This window comes from Artemia sp. Qi Xiang Cuo, chromosome 17, assembly GCF_049724085.1.
Source record: "Artemia sp. Qi Xiang Cuo chromosome 17, ASM4972408v1, whole genome shotgun sequence".
NCBI lineage: Eukaryota > Metazoa > Arthropoda > Branchiopoda > Anostraca > Artemiidae > Artemia > Artemia sp. Qi Xiang Cuo.
In genome coordinates, this window is record NC_142810.1 from 35,389,745 (window position 1) to 35,410,919 (window position 21,175).

Here is a 21,175-nt window from a genome sequence, read left to right on the forward strand (position 1 = left end):
GTCATGGTCCATAATAAGGAAAAAAATTACGCGTTTGCAGAGTCGCATAAGATATAAAGAAAATTGAACGGAGGATTAGTTGAAATGGCAATTGATTCTTGCAGTGACCAAACCTATGTGCGAACTTACCTAATTAATAGGACAGAAATAGACAATAAAGATAAGATTGAAACATTGTGTTATTATGGAGATAAACACCCGTGCCCGTCAGCGTGGGTTAGAATAGAATAACGGAACGATTCTAAGAAAAACAGTAAAAGCAGGATTGGTCCCCTCTCTACCACTAGATGTTCTAGCTGGAGGGGACTTCGGGCACACAGAGAAATTAATGTCCTTTAAAGCCACTCCTGTAACGACGGGGGAGGGCGTGCCATTCCGTAGGGGGATTGATGAGACATAAATAGCTAGGCCAACCCGCCTAAGGGAGGACATAGAGACAACTACTATTGAAAACAAGAAGCGTTTAATTGATTTTTTTGGAAATATTTTAAAAACAGAAAACTCCAGAACACATGTAACGAGTATGAGAAACGGACAAGTACATACCAAAGTGAAGCACGCATTGTACCAAGGAAAAATTAAAATAAATTTATCTTACGAGTTTTACCTCGCTAAGTTCGAGAAATTTGGGTCCAATATGAAAAACCGAATGTCGGGATTCAATTCCAATTTACCGACGATCTATTTAATGCTACGGAAAAAGTAAAGAAATTTAAGAGAGAGAAAAGAAATATAAAAACGAGACTACAATATAAAAATGCAGTCAAACGTGGTGGACACTGGAGGCCAATTCACATTTAATGATGATTTGTTTTGCACGATTGTAAAATTTGAGAAAATAGAAATGAAAAGATAAATGCTGAAGAGACAAAAATTTGCAGATTCAGTCTGCAGTGGTGGAAAATAAAATTTGGGAGAATTACAAAATGAAAAGAAGAAATGAGAGCTTAGGGAGAACGAAGAGGTCCTTGAGTTACGTATCCAAGTTTCATCTTCAGCTGGCATCGAAGACCATTCTTTATTCGATTATTCAAGGGGATTGGACCCAGAAAAAACTGGGTCATGGTTCGCTCAGATTTTTGCCTACTTTCCTTCTATCCCTATCGTTTTCTTGGGCCATGGTCTTTTCGGCCATGGATTATTTCAAACTGTGCTTAGGGGCAATTCATGTTTCAATTAATATATTCTTTTGTTTTCATCGTTGCATCGACGCATAAGCCAGAACCTCATTCTCCGCTTATCCCAACAGTAAATTTTTTGAGAGCAAGAATATTCTCATTTATCATGCAACAAACCCCTTGATTAAAGGTTCAACCAAACCTAGAAGATTATTATCCAGTTTTGGATGGTTCCATTATTTTTGTGGATTTGGGGTTTGAATTCACTCTGGATAGGCCAGAAGACTGATTGACTAGATTGGTACGACTATTTCCTGCTAATTTTCTGGACTTCATTTTTTCAAAATCTCAAACCTCGTGCGGATGCCCATACAATTTAGACCCTGGTTGTTCTGCGGCGGAAACAGGTGGATGGCGACAGATCCAGAGTCCAGCCGCGGAAACAGCAGCACGGACATTGGTCAGAGATGGAACAAAGAAGGCATATGGAGATTGTAAAGTGGAAGTTTAATGTTATGTTTGTAAGGGTGGACTAGCGTGGAGCATGAGTGGCCATTTATCTTACGGGTTGAGATGTTGGGACTCTGTCCCTTTTCTTTTCAGATAAGTGACCCGTTTCCTTTTTTGATTACATTTGCTTATAGTATAATTTCAGAGGAGAGGCTCGATTCTTCTTGCCAAGCCAGGAATCTCATAGGAAGTAAACTTTCGGGCTAAAACCTATTCCTGGCTGTCTGATATAGGCCATTGATAGTTAATATTATTCGAAAAGCTTGTGGATTTGAAGCCTTCATTTATCGGATTGGCCAGGGTCATTCTAGGGTCCACCCCTAAACAGGTTTTGCTTGTGTGAATACAGTGATTTTCTAGTTAGTTCGCTTATACAGTCGTAGATACATGTTTTGTCGGAGTTGACACTTAGAAAGTAAAAGTGATCTATTTTCTCCAACTGTCTGAGATTTTTTTTTTCTCCGAGCCCAGGTAGGGTAGGAAAAGAGATTTTCGAGAACTACCGTCATCAATATATCGACAGGAGGCTCCGATTATTCTCCAAAGAGACAGTTAGAGAGATATTAGTAGTGACACAGGCTTTGGCACCGTTGACGAATAGTTGGGCCCTTGAAAAGGTAGTATACGTTTCACATACAATCTGGTTGCAATACCAGTTTGCGAAGAAACTTTAGAACCCTTGAAACCGCTCGATCGCGTCGCTATGCTCTTGCAACACTGCCAGTGGTACTTGTGTGGCGTTGGAGATAAAATTGGTAGTAGCCCAAAGGCATCCAGTACAAACAGCGGTGCCAGCGTTGGTGCCAGGACAAACACTTGGAGGATCGATCTAAAATTCTCAGGTGTTCTAGGGGCCAAGTTAATCTCAAATTTCGACTTTGGGGAGGAGCAGAGGTAATCGAAAGAAATTACATATCTAGGTTGACAGAATGGTATGCCTGCAACGTTTAGGAAACGCCAGATGGGGATAGAGTTGAAACTTTTGTGATGTCATGGTAGGGGCAAGGGACTTCATATTTTGTGTTTTTAGAAAGAGGGGATGTGTGATAAAAAAAAATATATGTGTTTCTGATCACCTTGTATTTCGCCTCTCCAGTCACTTTGACAATGAAAAAAGTTTCGTGGTCAGGTGGACCCTTATAGGGAAAGAAAGTTTGGAATTAATTTTGGCTGTATCGTAATTTAAAGTAGTGTAATTTACTTAATTAACACTAGTTTGCGTTAATTTAACTTGCTCCTAACTCAAGCTTATCGGATCAACCTTTTTTGCCCTTCCCCCCTAAAAAAAAGTCCTGGATGTGCCCTTGCCACATAGAAGGTAAAATATTATGTGGATTTTTAATTCAGTTGGATAACAATTTCCCTCCCCATCCACCCCAAATTCTATAGTAAAAATATTATCTAAGTTTCACACTTTCTGCTATTCAAAAATTTTGACTGAACATTCCAGTTTTTTCATAAATTTAATAAGCAATCCAAAATTTCAATTCTTAAGCAAAAAAAATGTTTACAGCTATATCTATAATTAAGCAATGAAAAAATTAAAGTTTTAAAATGAACAGAAATTTAAAAACATTTTTCCCAAAAAAGAAAGTTTTTAATGAAGACTAAAGAGCCATATTAAAATCAAAGACGAGTAGAAATAAAGTTATAAAAATCACTATCGATGAATAAATTAAACTCAAAACGAATAGAAAAAGTGAATCAAATCACATCAAACATTGCAAAAACAGATGCTTGTATGGATGAATTAATGAATCCTAAACTACTAACAAATCACCGCAGCACCAAGCCGCCTGATGCAAACACAGCTACGCACGCTCCTCCTCCATCCCAGTCTATTCAATGCCTCCATCTTTAAACCCTCCCAAGAAGTTCTCATTTTCCTTAAACCTTTTTTTACGATATCGTCCCACACAAAACCGCGGACGACCTGCTTTCCGTCTAGCTTTAGACGGTTGTTCTAAAAAGACTATGTTTGGCAATCTGCATCCTTCATCCGTAGAACGTGCCCTAACCATCTCAACCTTTCTCACGTTATAGCCCTTTAAAACAAAAAAAAAATTAATTTGAAAAGTGTGATGGGATCCCATTTTTTGTACAGCTTACTGTTGGAAATACTATCAGTCAGCCAGGTGTCCAAAACAGTCCGTAGGCAATTTCTCTGGAAAACATCTAGCAAATCTTCCGCCGTTTTTCGGAGCGCCCATGCTTCAGAAAGTCCAGGAGACTTTTTCCTCCCCATTTGATTCCGTGTTCTCCCATTGCATTTCCTGTGCTCCTTAAGACAAAGTCCGTTAAAAAGATCCATATGAATGGGTATAGAACACAACCCTGCTTAACTGCTGATCTAATATGAAACCAGCTACTAACATCATTTCCTACTTTAACTGACCAGTATTATTCTAGTACATAGAACTAATCACTTTAATGTATTTGTCTGGTATACCATACAAGGATAAGACTATCGCTAAAGCTCTTCTATCAGGTGAATCGAACGCGTGCTCATAATTCATAAAACTGAGGACTAAAGGTATTTGATGACTCAGGCACTTCTCGAGTGAAAATGTGATTGACACATCCTCTACCCTTCCTAAAACTGCACTGTTCTTCTCTTAAAACTTTGTCTACAAAATCTCTCAGTCTAAAAAAGTATCATCTTATTAAATAGTTTGCTACCTACAGAGTCCTGGCTAATGCCTCTATAATTTCCATACTCACTCTTATCACCTTTCTTATACAGGGGTTTAATTAGGGCTTTCCCAAAACCGCTAGGTACTTCCCCTTTTTCAAAAATCATATTCATAATCTTCACTAACTTATTTCTAACATTGTATCCACCATATTTAAGAAACTCATTTACCACATTATCAGTACCTGGTGCCTGATTATTTTTTTAATCCTTTTGATGTCGCTAATTCTTCCTCACAAAATAAACTTTGCTATACATCCAAGGAGTCACAAACATTTTTATTTTCCTCTTTATCTCTTATTGTAACTCTATCCCGGCTTAGCACATTCTCGAAATGTTCTGCCCATCTTTCTTTAATTCTTTCCTTATCAATAATTGCGGCCCCGTTCCTATCTTTAACTGGAACAAGGCCAGATTGACTATTCCCTCTCAATTTATTAACATGCCAGTACAATATTTTACTATTATGCTGTCTAGCTACATTTTCCAGATCCTTGGCAGTTTTATCCAGGGTATTCTTGGTATGCTCATAATTCTTGTACAAGCCCCTCCTTCTCTCTATTAAACATAAAGCATTTTCACTAATATTCCTAGCTGCGTTCCTATGTTTCTTCCGTAAGACACCATTAGCTACTTCACAAATTATTTTCCTAAAATTATTTCATCCATCTTCTACATTGTCAAATTTTATGCTCCCGAGTTTAGTATTCAACTGTTCCTTGAAATTTTCTCTCAAATTCTCATCCTGGAATCTACCAACGTCCTAACCTCCCGGATGGTATTTGCCCTTCTGATATTTCAGCATTAAGTTAACCCTAGACACTTCTAGATGTTGATCTTTACTTTTAACATCAATAACAACACTCCTATATACCCTAGTATCTTGCATTGATCCTGCCAGTCTTTGGTTTGCAATAACATAATCAGTAAGGTTAACTGTCCAACCATCGTGTGAATACCATGTTAACTTATGGGTCATTTTATGACCAAATACTGTATTGGCTATACCTAGATTGTTATATTTACAAAATGGCTGTAGTTTGTAATCATTACTGTTTTCCTATCCTGCGGCTCATTTACCTAGGCTAAAAAGAATAGAAATTATAATAAAAAATCAATCAAACTTAAAACGAGCAGAAATTACCACAAGCACGAAAAGGGCTAATGCTCCCCATATCCATTAAAGGTCGGAGCGTCAATTGCGCTTTACTATGAGCCAAATGTATTTTGAACATTTTATATTTTTTATTTTTGAAATTAATAAACAAAAAATTACTGACACTTCAAAGAACTAAAAGTGTTCTATATTAAACAATTAGTCTACTTTCATTAGTTTTTTATTTGCAGTAATCTTGATTATTTGGGTATATTTTTTCTTTTGTTGTCTCTGTTGACGTTTTAATATCTGTTCGTTTTAAGTTTGAATTATTATTTGACTTTATTTATGCTTGTATTTGGTTTTAATATGACTCTCTACCTGTCTTTGACAAACTTCTTTTTCAGTTTTTTTTTTTTCTGAAATAATGTCCAATTCTTCTAGCCAAGGGATGGGTAGACTCATGCCCGAGCCACATTATAACTCCCACTTTACGATAAAACCGAAAGCGCGCATGATTATTGCGCTAATTAGGTATACTGTTCTTAATTTTTCCAATTGAACAATGCTCAACTTTCTGATTTTTTGGAATTAAAAATAACGGAAGCTTAAAATACGTAGCAGTGTTACATATATATTATAAATCTGGCGATAGATACAAAGATGTAGTATTAGATAGTTGGGAACGAACTAGTCTTGACACAAGTTTTGAAACCAGTTTCTTGACATTTCAATTTTCCGCTTTTGTAAAGCTATGACATTAACATCGAAAAAAAAAAAACGCCAATTCGCTCATCAATCTCGTTTTTTTTTTTTTTTTTTTTTTTGACAAGCGTTACTTTCCTTTGGTTCAGTCTTGAGGTCCGTGGACCTGCAAGAGGTTTTCCTATTTCAAATACTGTTTACTTAAAAAATTTTTTTTAAATAAAACTAATTTTGTTTTTCTTGGACACCTTCTATTTTAAATTTTAAATATTTATATTCTACTTTATAAATTAGGCAGCCCTTTTCAAACTGCAGCCCTTTTCAAACTGAATGCCATTTTTTGGCCGAAAATATGGTTACAATCATGATTGTTTTTATCTTTGTTTCTTTTTTAATTTTTTTTTTTTTTTAGAAATGCAGTCAAAATAAGAACTATTGCATTCTAACAACATAGATATCAAAATGAAATAAAGTAAAGTAAAATATGTAAGCCCAACAAAATATTTGCGAGAAAAATTATCCTATTTCAATTAAATTTTATTCACTGTCCTAGTGGTGATTAATCTTTGCAGTAGCTTCTACAAATTTTAACAATGAATTTTAAGGCGAGAACTTCTGTCAAAATTCCAAAATCGTTTAATTTGAATCGTTCATGTAAGAATCTTCACAAAAAAAAAATAACGAAAATATTTCTATCGAAAACAGAAATGTTAAATTTTCTGGAACTGTCTAGTTTTAACTCAGCCCCATTTGACTCCACTGCGCTCAACTCAAACCAATTCGGTTTAACCCTGGTGCATTTAGAACCCGGTCCAATTCAACTCACATTTAACTCAATCCTCGTTTAGTTCAACACCAATTAATTTAACTTAATTCAACAAAATTAATAAAATTTAATTTTGTTAACTCAGTAATGCGTTCGGTCAATTAGCACCGACATTCTCTACCCCCTGCTGCCAACTCAGTAGTTAATACCAGATAGAAGAACAAATTAGTGCCAGTGCCTTACAGAACTAATCAATTTAACTATTCTTTTGTGCCGTTTTTTATCAGTGCCTATACCAAAATGCCTTAGAACTAGGTTTGTAAATGACAGTACTATTTAGTTTGTGATTTTTATCTACGACTATGAAAGCTGTCTTTAACTAAATGATTTCTTATTTCTGATTTCAACCCCATTCAACTGGGTCCGTCTTAACTCAACGTTCAACTCAACTCCCAGTATTCAACTAAATCCTTTTAGATACAACTCAACTACCATTTAAACGGACCCTAATTAACTCAATAATATAACTGAAGAGCATATATTTTGTTGCAAGTGATAAAAGTTTGCCCTATATGAAATGGTCTTTTTTCGTTTGTTACTTATTGTTGTGTGTCTTCTTTTTTGCCATTTTAAGGAACATAGGAATATAAGTTTCAAGCCTGTCCAAGCAGAAATTTTGGTGCATTTTCAGATTCCTTTAATATAACTATCAAATATAGAAGATTATTGATAGTTGAAATAGGTTGAGGTGGATTGGGATTTGCTGGACGGGATTTTGTTAAATAATGTTAATTTGAATAGGGTTGAGGTGAATGGGGTCACGCTTGCCTAAGCGTGATTAAGAGTTTAGCTAAATGGGTTTCAGTCGCGTTGCGTTGGGTCGTATGAGGATTAGTCGAATGAGGGTTGAGTTATGTGGTCATCGTTTTGAACACGTTGAATTTGATATTGTAATATCTTTGAGGGGTAAGATTAGACTAAACGAATTTTACGAAGTTTCTTAAAGACTACACGAAGTTTCGAATCAATATTAAAAGTGCTTTCTTTTCATTCACATACTCTCGTCAAGGTTTCACTTTTAATTTATTACCTTTTGATTTGTCTGACGAGGTATGTGTAATGTTGGGTTGACCTTACGAAATTACAACCTCGTAAGTTTTTATTTCATTTTCAAATTTGTTGATTTTTGATTTTATTTCAAATTTATTAAATTGATACTCAACACCATTAAGGAAATTGACTATGCAGTTTGAAGCACTGGAAAATTGGTTTACTGGAGATATTTAATCTACAACAGGTACATTTAGACGAGCATTATGACAATTATGTTTGTCACTTTGAAATTGTGAAACTCATATTTAATTTAACTTTTTCTTTAATATAGAATTCTGACGTTGGACGCTATAGAGAATTGTATCGCGGTGGAGTTCAGCATAAAAAATTAAGTGAGGATCTATTGTCCATGGTTAGATCTGAAGATCATGTTTTTATAGACTGGAAAACCAGCCTATTGGCTCTCATGAAAGAAGAGTATTTAAAGTCAGAAAGATGTGATTTCTCTTTGGGTAATTCTCCACTTTTTATATGTTTGTCAGCAATTTAGGGAGAAACAATTGTTTTTGGCTAAGATTTTTCAGTCTTCTCCTTTGATTCTTTTACGATTGGTTTTTATTTTATGAAAGTCAAAAAAATCCGTGAAAATCTCAGAAGTGACAAAAGGGTGAATCTAAAGACTATTACCTATAAAAGAAACAGTTATTGTTGTTACAACAAAAATCTTTTTTTGCTCTTTTTTACAGCTAATTACTAAATTAAATTATACATAAGCTGAGAAATCTTTCGTTTCTACTAAGTCTTTTTAAATAAAGCGGATTAATGAACTTTTACTATGCTCTTAGCTTTCTCTCCTAAGTTAGACGTGTCTACACAAATATATTTCACTTAATTTAGGGCAGTAAATCAAAAGCTATTATGTTCTATTTTTTGTCAATCTGATAACCCTCTCTTTAGATATAATCTACCTTTGTGTAAATGCTTAAATGGAGGTAAAGAAGAATTTTTAAGTATGAACTAATGGAGGATTTATCTTTGCCAGTGTCTTAGTATCTGCCGGGTTAACACTACGATGAGATTTTTCTGTAGTCGGTCTTATTCGATACTCTAGAGACAGTTTCTTTTTCTGAAGTTTCGCACAAAATTTCAATTACGTCAAAAAAAGTGTGCTCAATTCGTGCCATTTGTCCCTCGGCTGAAGGTGGCAACTGAATTTGCTAGGATTTAATCATTTATTTCTAAGAGTGGCTATTTTATGATAAAAATTGCATTATCAAATAAAACTTTAAATGTAATGAGATTGCCGTACATATTTCCCTCTTGGTTTGCTTCTACGATTATAAAAATGTCATATGGGTTCTATAACATTTTGCCATAAACAGTTTCGGTCATTGTTTTTTCTTCTTTTTTTCCTTAGAATAATCTGTCATTACCAAGGCTGTCATAGGACAACGTTTCCTCGTTTTTTTCTGCCATCGGACAAACCGTCATCATTTTTTCTTGTCATCGGATAAATTGTTACTTTTTCTTTTTTTCATTGCATAAACTGTCTTTAATTTTTCTTGTCGTCGGACAAACTCTAATCGTTTTTATTTGCCACTGAACAAATGGTCATTACCATCGAAAAAAATGACATCGATTTTATTTGGCATCGAAGAAATTGTCGTTATTGTGCCATTGAACAAAGTGTCATTGCTTTTATTTGTCATTGGGAAACTGTCTTGCTAGTTCTGCCATTGATTTTTTCCCCATTGAATCGATCGCATGGTTTTGACCACCCTTGCGGGTAATAGGCTTGCTAATAAGGTGTTTTTGCGAGCTTTTTCCCGCCTTTTTTTTGTCTGTCCTCCAATAGCAAAATACTAACTCTAAAGCTAAGACCAAAGCTGCTCTCGATGAAATTTTCTGCTGGTCCTGAGACCGGCTTTACTTGCTTATAAGGCGTTTTCAACTGGGATTTCACTGGCTAAGCTCCAAGGACTCCAGGATGGCACAAAAATAATGATAGTCTGTGCAATGACAGACAAAATGATGATATTTTGTTCAATGGCAGAATAAAGGACACGCTAGACGGTCAATCATTTTGATCAAAAGCTCCCGTCAATCAATTGATTAAAGCATGATTGACCGTCTAGGAACCGATTGAGTCATTCAAATTTTCTATTAATCATCGTCAACGTTTGACTCAAGCGTCAAACAGGTTCCTAGATGGTCAACGACTCTTTAATCTATTGATTGACGGAACCTTTGTATCAAAATGATTGACCGTCTAGGGTGTTCTTAAGCAATAACAATTTGTCTTATGAGTAATAAAACGATGTCACTTTTTCGAATGGGAAATTAAAATAATATTAGTTTTAAATTATAAAATAATATCATCAACAGTCATAGGACAACGTTTCATCGTTTTTTTCCGCGTCATTATTTATATTTGTAATCGGACAAAGTGTCCTTGTTTTTATATATCATCGTACAAAATGTTACTGTTTTCTGTCATTTAACAGATGGTCATTAGTGAGATTTTAGCATGCACCCTCCCCCTTCCCCTGCGGGTAACTGGCTAGCTTATAAGGCGTTTTCATAAGTCTTCCAGTTACGCTCTGACGCGAATGGTAAAAATCCAAAGCTGAGGCTTGTTTTTGAGGACTTTTTCCGCTGGTCTTTAGACTGACTTGACGTACTTACAAGGTGTTTTTGTTGAGGATTCATATACCAAAGTCCAAAGGCTCTGAGAAAAAAAATACGGTTATTATACAAAATTTGAATTTCATACACAAAAATACTGAATAGAAAGTATTCTTCAAGGGGTAAAAAAGTAAAACTCGCACCTGCTATCTATCAGTCATTCAAGAATTTTATCAAGCTTACTTAGGTAGCGCTGATTCTCTAAGTTGCACATTAGTCGTGCTGTATGAAATTTCCAGCTCTTCTTATCTTCGACGCTCGCAACAATGCAAATGACACTGATTTAGTGTATAACATGTGCGTTATGGAAAATCGCCGGCAGAGTACCTTCTTCTCGGTATATTTTTCTTTGGTATTAGTCCAAAGGGAGAAATTTAAATACTTTGGCAATAAGTGAGACCGCACAATCGCGAGGACGTATCAGGGTTATTTCAGACTGGATCCCATCCCCTCTTGTTTTCGGGAGTCATCTTAATCACCAAAAAAATTTAAAAATAAAATATGGTAAAAAAAACTTCTTACTGCTAAATTTGGAATTTTTCCGGCCGTATGCCGTGACAATTTGACACTGTGGAAGATGTATGGAATAATTTTAGGAAAATAATTTTTAAAGTCAATGATGGTGTCTTAGGGAAGAAAGTTAGGAACGCAGCTAGTGAAAACGCTGATTATATTTAATAGAGAGGAGGAGGGGCTTGTACAAGAATTATTGAGTGATAGATCATATGAAAATAAGAGGAATGTAAAGAAAGTGGAGAAAGCATTAAAATATGAACTAAGGAAATGTGGAAGAGGAGGCGATGGATAAAATTGCTGAGGATATCGGAGATGCAACTAGACGGCATAATAGTAAAATATTTTACTGGCATATCAATAAATTGAGAGGGAGTAGTCAATATGGACCTATCCCCACTGAAGATAGGATTGGGGTCAAAATTAAAGATAAGGAAAGAGATAAAGAGAGATGGGTAATTACAAAACGTTTATATTTATTTGAGTGCCCATCTAATCATTGTGCCCATGTAGGATTTTCTGGGCTTTTTGAGGGGGCTGTGATTGTAAGATTCTCTGATGGATTCCTTTTAGTAAATATCCCAGATGGGTGGATGACTTGTTAAAATGTTAATATGATAATTTTATCTGACCTTGGTAGGGCTAAACCTTTCTGATAACTGGCTCCAGCTTCCTGAGAGTAATTTTTTAATTGGGATTTGATCTTAAATCATTCAGTTGGAAATAAAGAAAAGAGCCTAGTTCAAAATGATTTTCATTGTATTGAAGGTAAATATGTTTGTGAGGTAAGAAATATTGAACGTTCTGATAGCCTGTCAGTGATGCAGTTGAACATTTTCGCATTCTGATCAATTTAGGTTATTTTTTAATGAATCCCTGCCGAATGCCGTTGATCTATGTGCAACTTTCCTTGATGACCGATGCACTTTTAGATTTGCCTGGTTTTCGGATGGAACGAATAAATTGAACAATTAAAAGTAAGGAAGGTCTTGATTTATATGTTTCTGATAAACTAGTTTAGTTAACTCCTAAAGACATATGACGAAGTTAGGAAGGGACTTTTGAATCTTGTTTATTGAGGCGTTTTTAGCAGGCTGAAAGGTGCTTTCAGTTGGAATGCTTCCTACGACGTCTATACCCACAAGAGCTACTGAATTGACAGTGACTCTCATTGACAGCATTTTTTTCCTTTCTTCTTCACTGCAATTCAATTGTAGTTAGCGATATTTCGGACCACTTTTCCATCATATCGATTCTTTCGCTGCCTGATTCTTCCATTTCCTAATCTAATAGTTCCATTTCTCGCTCTTATTGTTTCTCTTTTTTTTATTTCTTCACCTTTTGAGATCTATATCGAAAAAGTAGTCTTGGTTTGAAGTAGAATCCGAATTGGATCCGAATCGGTGCTTTACCATATCTTATGATTTAATTAAGATTACTATTCTTGATAGTTTTACTTCTCTACCTCACTAACCCCAGTCTACAATGTCTGAGCCGATTAATCCGCGGATGACCCCGATTATTCTAAGATGTTGGAGGCAAAAAAAATGCTTATGGACAAAAATGTAAAGGGTCGCTGTCGGCATCTTCACAGAATCTTCATGATTATAAAGTATGTAAGAACCTTATCAAGTCTCTTGTTCGCCGAGTAGAGTTTGATTATTGTTTTTGGATGTTTTCAGACTGTGAAAAAAAAAAATGCTATAAAGACATGGAAAATTATTAATCCAATGCTTAAACCAGGCTCACGTTCTGAGCCTCTTCCTTCTAGTTTGGTTTATTGATGATGAGATTGCGACAGGAATATTGGAAATTCAGAAAAATTGGCATCTTATTTTGCAAATACTAGAAAAATACAACGTTTTCTGTGAATGTCAGTGTATCTAAATCTGTTACAAATCTTACCTAGGCTCTATTTGCTTGAAATCCATAGTGCTACAGCCTGTTAAGGCCGTTGTCAATGGTTGTGTTGATTCTATTTAAATTGTGTTTTGTTTTTTCCTACTTGCTTTTGTACAGGTGTGTCTTGATCCCAGTCCAGATCAGAAACCAACGCGGGTCCTCAAACTTGTTTTAACGTCTTTTTGCTCCCAGTTAAGAAAATTTATGTTTTGACTCTGGGGTGTTTCTAGATGCTCTTAAATGTGCTAGAGATATATTTCTTCACAAAGGAGGCTCTCAGAATGACCCTTGTAAGTACAAACCTATTTCGCTCTTATCAGTTTTAAGCAAAGTAATTGAAAAAGACATGTTATTACGTCTCTTGAGCTTTCTTGGGGCTAAAGATTTCTTTGGTGATTGTTTGGTTTTCGGGCTAAATATACTATTAAGCATGCATATGTTTGTATTCCTCTACTTGATTTTATTCACTGTGCTCACGGTTCTGGTCTACTTTTGGCTACTTTGTTTTTAGATGTTCGAAAGGGTTTTGATTCCCTGATACATCACATTCTTCTTGGAAAACTTTCTCACTTGGGTGTACGGTTCTAATCATATCTTTCGTGACATCTAATGTCGATTAGTGAATACTTTCATTGTGCTTATCAGGTTGAATACGGAGTACCTCAAGGATCAGTTTTAGGTCCGGTGGTTTTTTAATTTGTTTTAATAACCTTTTCTCTCAGTTAAAAATTTTAAATCGAAAATATGTTGTCGTCTTTGTCTTCAAGCTAATCAGGATCCCTCGATGTATGAATCTGGATCTGGCAATGGTTTGGTGGCTTTCGCACATGATATTACCTCCCTGATAAATCCCCTACTAAGAGCCTTTATACATTTTTAAGAATATTGCCAGTTGATCTAGTCCTTACTGCAAATTGTGTCCTTTTCAGACTAAAACAAATAAAATAATTATTACTATTGACTTTAAATTCTAGCAACTTCTCTTTATTTTCTTTGGTCCAGAATAATTATTGTTTAAGAGGAAGTTCAGCCAAATTACCTTGCCCTAGAATCCGAACTGAAAGATCCAGATGTTCTCCTAAAAATTCAATAATAAAGTTCTGGAATATTTATGAAAGTAATATGGATTCGCATTTTTCTATTCCTGTTTCTAAAGCTAAATTCAAACTATATCTAATAAGTAATTATAGATAACTATTCATTTATTTGAAGTCATGTTGGCCGGTGCTATTGTTGATAATTATTTAATTATGTGGTAATTTATTGATTTGAGGTGTGGGCTGTGGGTTCAGTGTTGTGTCTCATTTTCTCCCGTGTATATCTAGTGTATTATTATTTCTTTTCATCATTTGTTATTATTATTAATATTTCTTTTGTTTTTTTTTTTAGGGTGCCTGTTTTCGAGTATAACTCACTGTGTAGGCACCCTCTGTAAATATTTTCTTTTCCATTGATTCATATTGTACATGTGTTATTTTGTCTTGTAGTGATTTAATGAGAAATTAAATGAACTTGAACTTGAACATATCACACTAACCACTTTGGCTACAGATGAGTCTAGTCTGTGGCTGAACCTGACGTTTCTTTTCGATCTTGTTGTGTCATAGTTTGATGCGAACCATCTTGTTCACAAGATGAACAAACCACTCTAGATTGTTTCTAGAGTGTTTCAATCTTGTCCTGTTATAAAGGAAATCTAGACCTCTTGAGGATCCGTCTTTAGACCATTTCGTGGAAATCCTGATAAATGAATATCTAACATTTAAAAACTATAATGATATGATCAAACTTAAGGTGGCAAGAAATCTCAGTGTTCTTCGTAAGTTTAAGCATTCATATGGATGTCTACGTTTCCGTCTTTTACACGTTCCCTTGTTTCTATCCAAGAGAGGAGCAGAAAAATTATCAAAGAGACCAATGTTTAGCCTCTTCTAATTCTTTGCTCTGCGTATCTTGCATCCTTTGCATATTTTGCTTTCTCTTTAGTCCACGGGCAAATACCAACTGTTTTCAAGAGTCCATCTTTTGTTTCTAATCTTTTGCCATATACCCTTCTCAATGCTAAGGATATAAAAATTCCTTCTACGTTTGGTCCAATTTTAGTCCGTTAAATCCAAGCTTAAAGGTATGGAATTCACCACCAGCTGCGGCACGATGTAGTCTTTGCTTTTGATTTTAAAAAAAATGGCATTGGATTTTCTTTCAGATTAGTTTAATGAATAGAGTTAAAATGAAAATTAAAGTTTAATTTTAAATTATAAACTCTTTATTTATTATTGTTATTGTTGATATACTCATGGTGTTTTTAAATTACTATAATTATATTTTGGTATAATGAAGACGGGGTTGTTGGCTGGGACTGATCTGTGCTGGTCAACTTACTGGTAGTAAAGTGATTAGTGAAATATAAGCTACTAATTATTTACGATTTATTTAGTATATTTTGTATCCTTTCTTCCCTGTTTCCATTGCTATGAAGCCTTTCCTGGGTGAAAGGAGATAGGCTTTTTTATGTATTTTGTGATAAATTATTGTTGAATAAATGAATTCTGAACTATGAATGTCATTTAGCACTTGTGTGTCTATATAGGCAATGATTAACGTTCAAGTTTTCATCACATTGGACAAAAATGAAAATCATTGATCATACTTCATTTTTTTTAGGGAAAGAGGAGTTTCTAACAGAGAGAGTAGCACTTGCGTTTCCTAAACAAAGTACAATTAGGGAACAGATTAATAAATGGTAAGGTTTTTAATATTTCATATAATATAATGTAGTTTTGCTGGAATATTGATAATCTCTTTGGTGCCTTGTTACAAAGGTGTTTTAGGATATGCTGCTCTTTACTGCAACAGTCTCATAATTGTCTTCTTTCTATGTATCTTAAACATGCTTTCTGTTATCCGGAAATTCGTAGCTTTGGATAGAAGTTCAAAGTCTGTGATAACACACTGGCTTTGATTGTGATGTGGGACCACCAATTATGTGAGAAAGTCAGATGATTGGTTTTTATCCGAATTGGTTAACATTCTGCGTGATTTTCCAGCAGGAAAAGATATCTCATCTTATAAAAAAAGCAAAAAGAAACACAGATTATACATTCAACAACGAAAGAGTCACTTGACTACCTCGTTAGATATTGTACTATTACATTCGTATTTTTTGTATCTGTCCATCTCTGTGGGCAAATATTTCTAGTACTTTTTGATGCATTATAGGAATGTTTAAAGTTTAGTGAACAGGGTTTAACTACCAGGCCCAGTATTTTTCAAGTTCGTTTCAGCGGTAATTAGCGAAATTATTTTATTGCTTGTGCATTTATGCGTGAGATGATGGTTGTAGGAGTAGAATGAACCTAGTAAAGCTAGGTTCACTTTCACCTAGGAAAGAATGAATCACGATCTATAGTGAATGAAAATGAAAAGAATGGGGTATAAAAGAAATTGTCTAATTTAAAAGATTCCTCCTTAAAGGTAACTCGGGAATGGTAAGGATTTTTCAGATTGCGTTTAAAAGTAAAATACAATTAGAAAGCGAATTGTTGGGAATTCAAAACATAGCCCCCCCCCCCCCCAGAAAAAAGCGGATTAAAATGAACTTAAATCATTATAAAAATTCAAAATCTGTAATCTCCCCCCCCCCGTATTGAAAAGCTTTAAAATCATTTTATATTCTGTATTAGGTTACTTATTCGGTCCCTGTTTTGGCCTATATATTTTCAGGTTTTTCATTTGTGGAGGAAGGAGTGGCTCATAGAATCACCTCAGAGCTCTTGGGTAATTCCTTATTTCAGAGACAAGATTTGTGGAAGCGTCGTATGGCGCTATTTGTTAGAAATCAGGGTATTTTTATAGGTCTGTGTGTTGGGAATCAGTATTTATATTTACCAAAGATTCAAAAAAGCTTGAACTATACATTTTGTCGTATAATTTTCCCTGGACAGCCCTTCACACTACTGTACTTCTTTGCAAAAGGCTTGAAGGGCAGTAGTTCGAGTGCGTCCCTATATTTTTTAGATCTGATACTCATGTTTACGAAATATATTTTATAGGTCAATAGTATATAGGCCTATATTACTTAAAAATCACTTTTATCTTAAACTGTATTTATCAAAATGGGTTCTTTAATAAATGATACAAACTTAAAAACACATATTTAAGCTCATTTAAGTACTCGTTAATTTGTGGGACTTACTAAAATCGCTGAACCATTTGATTTTTTTCGTCGCCTAGCATTGGAGAGTAGATCCTATTTCCTTTTGCAAACACTGAAAGGCATTTCTTTAGATTAAAAGTTAAATGTGTTTCCAGTATTAAAAGTCATGAAATATATTTGATTTTTACTAGGATAGACAAATATTTCACAGCTGGTTTGATTGAAAAATTTCGTGTTGACAACTGGCCGGCCCCTGATGAGTGCTCAACAACTGCACAAGGAGGAAGTGGCACAATGAGAGCAATCAATCTGAGGGATACCCAAGGTGCTTTCTATGTCTTATTGATAGGTGAGTTTCATTAAAGCCGTCAGAAGAAGTATTATTATTACAAAAGAAACTTTTTTAAGAACTTTTTTTTACTTCTAGAGTTTGCTTTGGTCAGCTACATTGGGTCAGGTGAACACAATTTTCTAGTCGGATTTTTGCAATATTAACTGAAAAAAAAGTTAATCAGAGAAAAGTAAAGAGCTATATTAACTTTAAGACCAGGAAAAATAAATTCCTGTAATAATTCAAACTCAAAACTACCAAAAATTACCGTTACAGATTAAATGAAATCCAAAACAAACAGAATTTAAAATAGATGACCATAGAAAACATATAGATAGAGGTACTAATAAAGATGAAAAATGCAAGAGAGTAAAAACTAAATTGAATGTTCAAGTCAAACTTGAAACAAACAAAAAAATACTACAAACAGGAGTTTGGCTATTGCCCTTTTCCCCCTTCCTTAACCGTAAACGTCTCAAGCTTGTTGCGTCACTTCCGTTTAGTTCTGACAACCTTTTGACAACTAGCATGCACCTAGTATGTTTTGATTGTGTTGGGCATTCCTCTCCGAAGCTGTGGGGGGTTATGGCATTCCCGTAGGCCAAGTTGTTTGACATTTAGACTATTTTGAACAAGGTGGCTATTTCAAAATTTTGATCGAATGTTTTTCGAAAGAGGGCAGCTAGAGATGGCATGGGAAGAGGACTAGCAGCCCTTCAACTACTTTAAAACACCCCCTTCAACATATCCTGAAAGTTTCAGTTTAATACCCTTAGCTGTTCTTGAGGTTTTGCAGATCCTCTTTTTGATAAGCCGGATGTACATAGGTCCTTTTGATTTGGTTTATGATTTTCCTCAACCTTCTCCAAAGTTTCACTTTAATGCCCTTGATTTTTTTGGATACACCCAAGATCAAAACTTTTTCCTAAGGATAAATCCTGCACATAAACAATTCATAAATTGGATAATTTACAACTCTTGTCCCTGGGTTGTGGAGGGTACTGTATCCCTTGAGGCATAGCTATTGTACATTTTGACGGGTTTGATCAAAGTAATAGTCACAACTTTTGACATTTTTTAGGAAAGGGACACATTAAAAGGGTAAGAGGGGGGGGGGGCATGGTTGCCCACTAATCTCTCTTCAACATCCCCTCAACATGCATTGGAAGTTTCAATCTAATGCCCTCAGCCGTCTCTTACATACTACAGATATTCCGTTTTTTCCAAACAACAAGGAGAAAGTGTGTTCTGATTGTGTTTGGCATTCTTTCAATATTTCATTAAAGTTTCATCGTAATGCTCTAAGCTTTTCAGAGATCCAGGATGGAACATTCCCTTTTTTCGTAATAAAAGACCTTATATGTTAACAGTGGCCAACTTGCATAACTTTTAACCCTTGCAACCGGGGCCGGGGGGGGGCACGTTGTCAACCTTGGAGGTAAAGTTATTTGACCTTTGGACTATTTGGAACCAAATGGCTATTTTAAAATTTTGATGAGATGCATATGGGGAAAAAAGCGTGGGGTGGTTTTATTTACTCTCCGATCACTTTTTATTCTTATAAAGGGAACTAGAACTTTCGATTTTCAATCGAATGAGCCTCCTCCAAAGTTAATACGACCACCGCTTCCATAAACAGCTTATATGTTAACACTGTGCAACTTGTTAGCCATTGCCCCAGGGACTGTGAGGGATTTTGTTAACCTCGGAGGCATAGTTCTTTGGCCTTTGGGCTTTTTTGAACAAAATTTATATCTCAAAATTTTGATCAGATGCATATGAGTGAAAAGAGGGCTTTATGGGGGCTATTTGTCCCCAGATCACTTTTGACTCTTATAAAAGGGGCTATGACTTTCTATTTCTAATGAAATGAGGCCTCTCTAAAGTTTGTACGACCGATCCTTCCATAAAAACCATATATGTTAACAATGGACAGCTAGCATAACTTCCAGTCTTTGCCCCCGGGAACTGGGGAGGGGGGTGTGAACTCCGGTAGCATAGCTATATTACTTATATTACATATTTTGAGCAAAATTTTCTATTTCCAATTTGGATCCATTTGGGGAACAAAGGCTGTGGAGGGGCTGGTTGCCCTCTGATTACTTTTGACTCTTGAAAAAAGCGCTAGAAATTGCGATTATCAATCAAATAAGCCTCCTCCAAAGTTTATACGACCACCCTCTCCACAAAAACCTTATTTGTTAATATGATTAACTTGCATAATCTACAACTCTTGCCTCGAATTGTGTGTAGGGGGGGGGGTCAACCCCAGAAGTATAGTTATTTGCCTTTTGCACTATTTTAAACAAAATGACTATTTCAAAATTTTGATCGGATGCATTTGGGGAAAAGAGGACGTGAGGTGGGCTAGTTACCCCCCCAATTACTTTTGACTCTTAAAAAGGGTACTAGAAATTTCTACTTCCAATTGAATTAGCCCCCTACGAGGTTTATGTGACAACCCTTTCCTTGTGAAGTACATGTGGAAGCAAGACAATAATAATAAATAAAAATAAAACATTGAAGCTTTATGGCTCTTTACTATAGACAACGGTATAGCATTGTCTTTTATATTTAAACTCTTTCGGATATTGTAGTTTTTAATGTGACTTTTCGATTCAAAAATAAAGGTAGTGAGTTTGCCAGAGCAAAATTATTAACATTCCCAGCTGAAAACCTCAGAGAAGCTGAAAAACTACCCACCTACTACCAATATCTCAGCGCAGCATCTAGCTGCCTTAGGCCAACAGAGCTAGGCACGCTCCTCCTCCATCCCAATCGATTCAAGGCCTCCCTCTTTACATCTGCCCGATAAGTTCCAATTTCTTTTAAGCACTTCCTTACGACCTCCTCTCGCTCCATTCGGGGAGGGCCTACTTTTTTTTTGGCCCCAGATAGTTGGCCCAAAAGCATGACTTTTGGGAATCTGTCATCCTTCATCTGCAGAATATGTTCTAGCCATTTCAACCTTTCTCTCACCATTGCACTTGAAAGCGAGATAGAATCATATTTTTTGTAAATTTTAGAGTGTGGTCGGACAAATGGGTACCCAGAAGAAGCCGTAGACATTTCCTCTGGAAAACATTGAACAAATTCTCCTTCGTCTTTTGGAGTGCCAACGCTACAGAACCATACTTGACCACTGTCATCATTGTAGCTTCCAGTATTCTAATCATAGTTTGTAGATGTATCTTCCTGTTCTTCTAAGTCTTTTCAACTTTGAGAAGACACCCTGGGCTATCTTCACTGCATTCGCCATCTTTTCTAATTATTAAAAAAAAAAAAAATACTGAAAGTAAGGAACGACGTTAAAACTTAAAACGAATATAAATTATTCCGTTTATGAAAGGGGCTGTCCCCTCCTCAACGCCTCGCTCTTTACGCTAAAGTTTTTTATTGTTTAAAAAAAAGTAGTTGTGTGAAAGTCAAACTTTAGCGTAAAGAGCGAGGCGTTGTGGAGGGGACAGTCCCTTTCATATACGGAATAATTTCTGTTCGTTTTAAGTTTTAACGTCGTTCCTTACTTTCAGTTAAAAAAAACTTGTTTTTTTTAACGTTTTTGAATTAATACAGGTTTTGATGTCGGCTCACCGTAAATGAATAATTAAAAAAAAAATTGCATATTACTTTTACTTGTTTTTGCTTAAA

The 21,175-nt window shown here is 35.4% G+C and overlaps 1 protein-coding gene across 1 annotated transcript in view; it reads left to right on the forward strand.

Moving 5' to 3' along the window:
- Positions 1–21,175, forward strand: part of LOC148942140 (ionotropic receptor 93a-like) — a 94,721-nt gene that overhangs the window by 72,124 nt on the left and 1,422 nt on the right. The window contains exons 13-15 of the mRNA XM_089102894.1: positions 8,272–8,452; positions 15,705–15,783; positions 17,388–17,545. Of these exons, the coding sequence (XP_088959020.1) occupies positions 8,272–8,452; positions 15,705–15,783; positions 17,388–17,545 (418 nt within the window). The remainder of the gene's footprint in view (positions 1–8,271; positions 8,453–15,704; positions 15,784–17,387; positions 17,546–21,175) is intronic.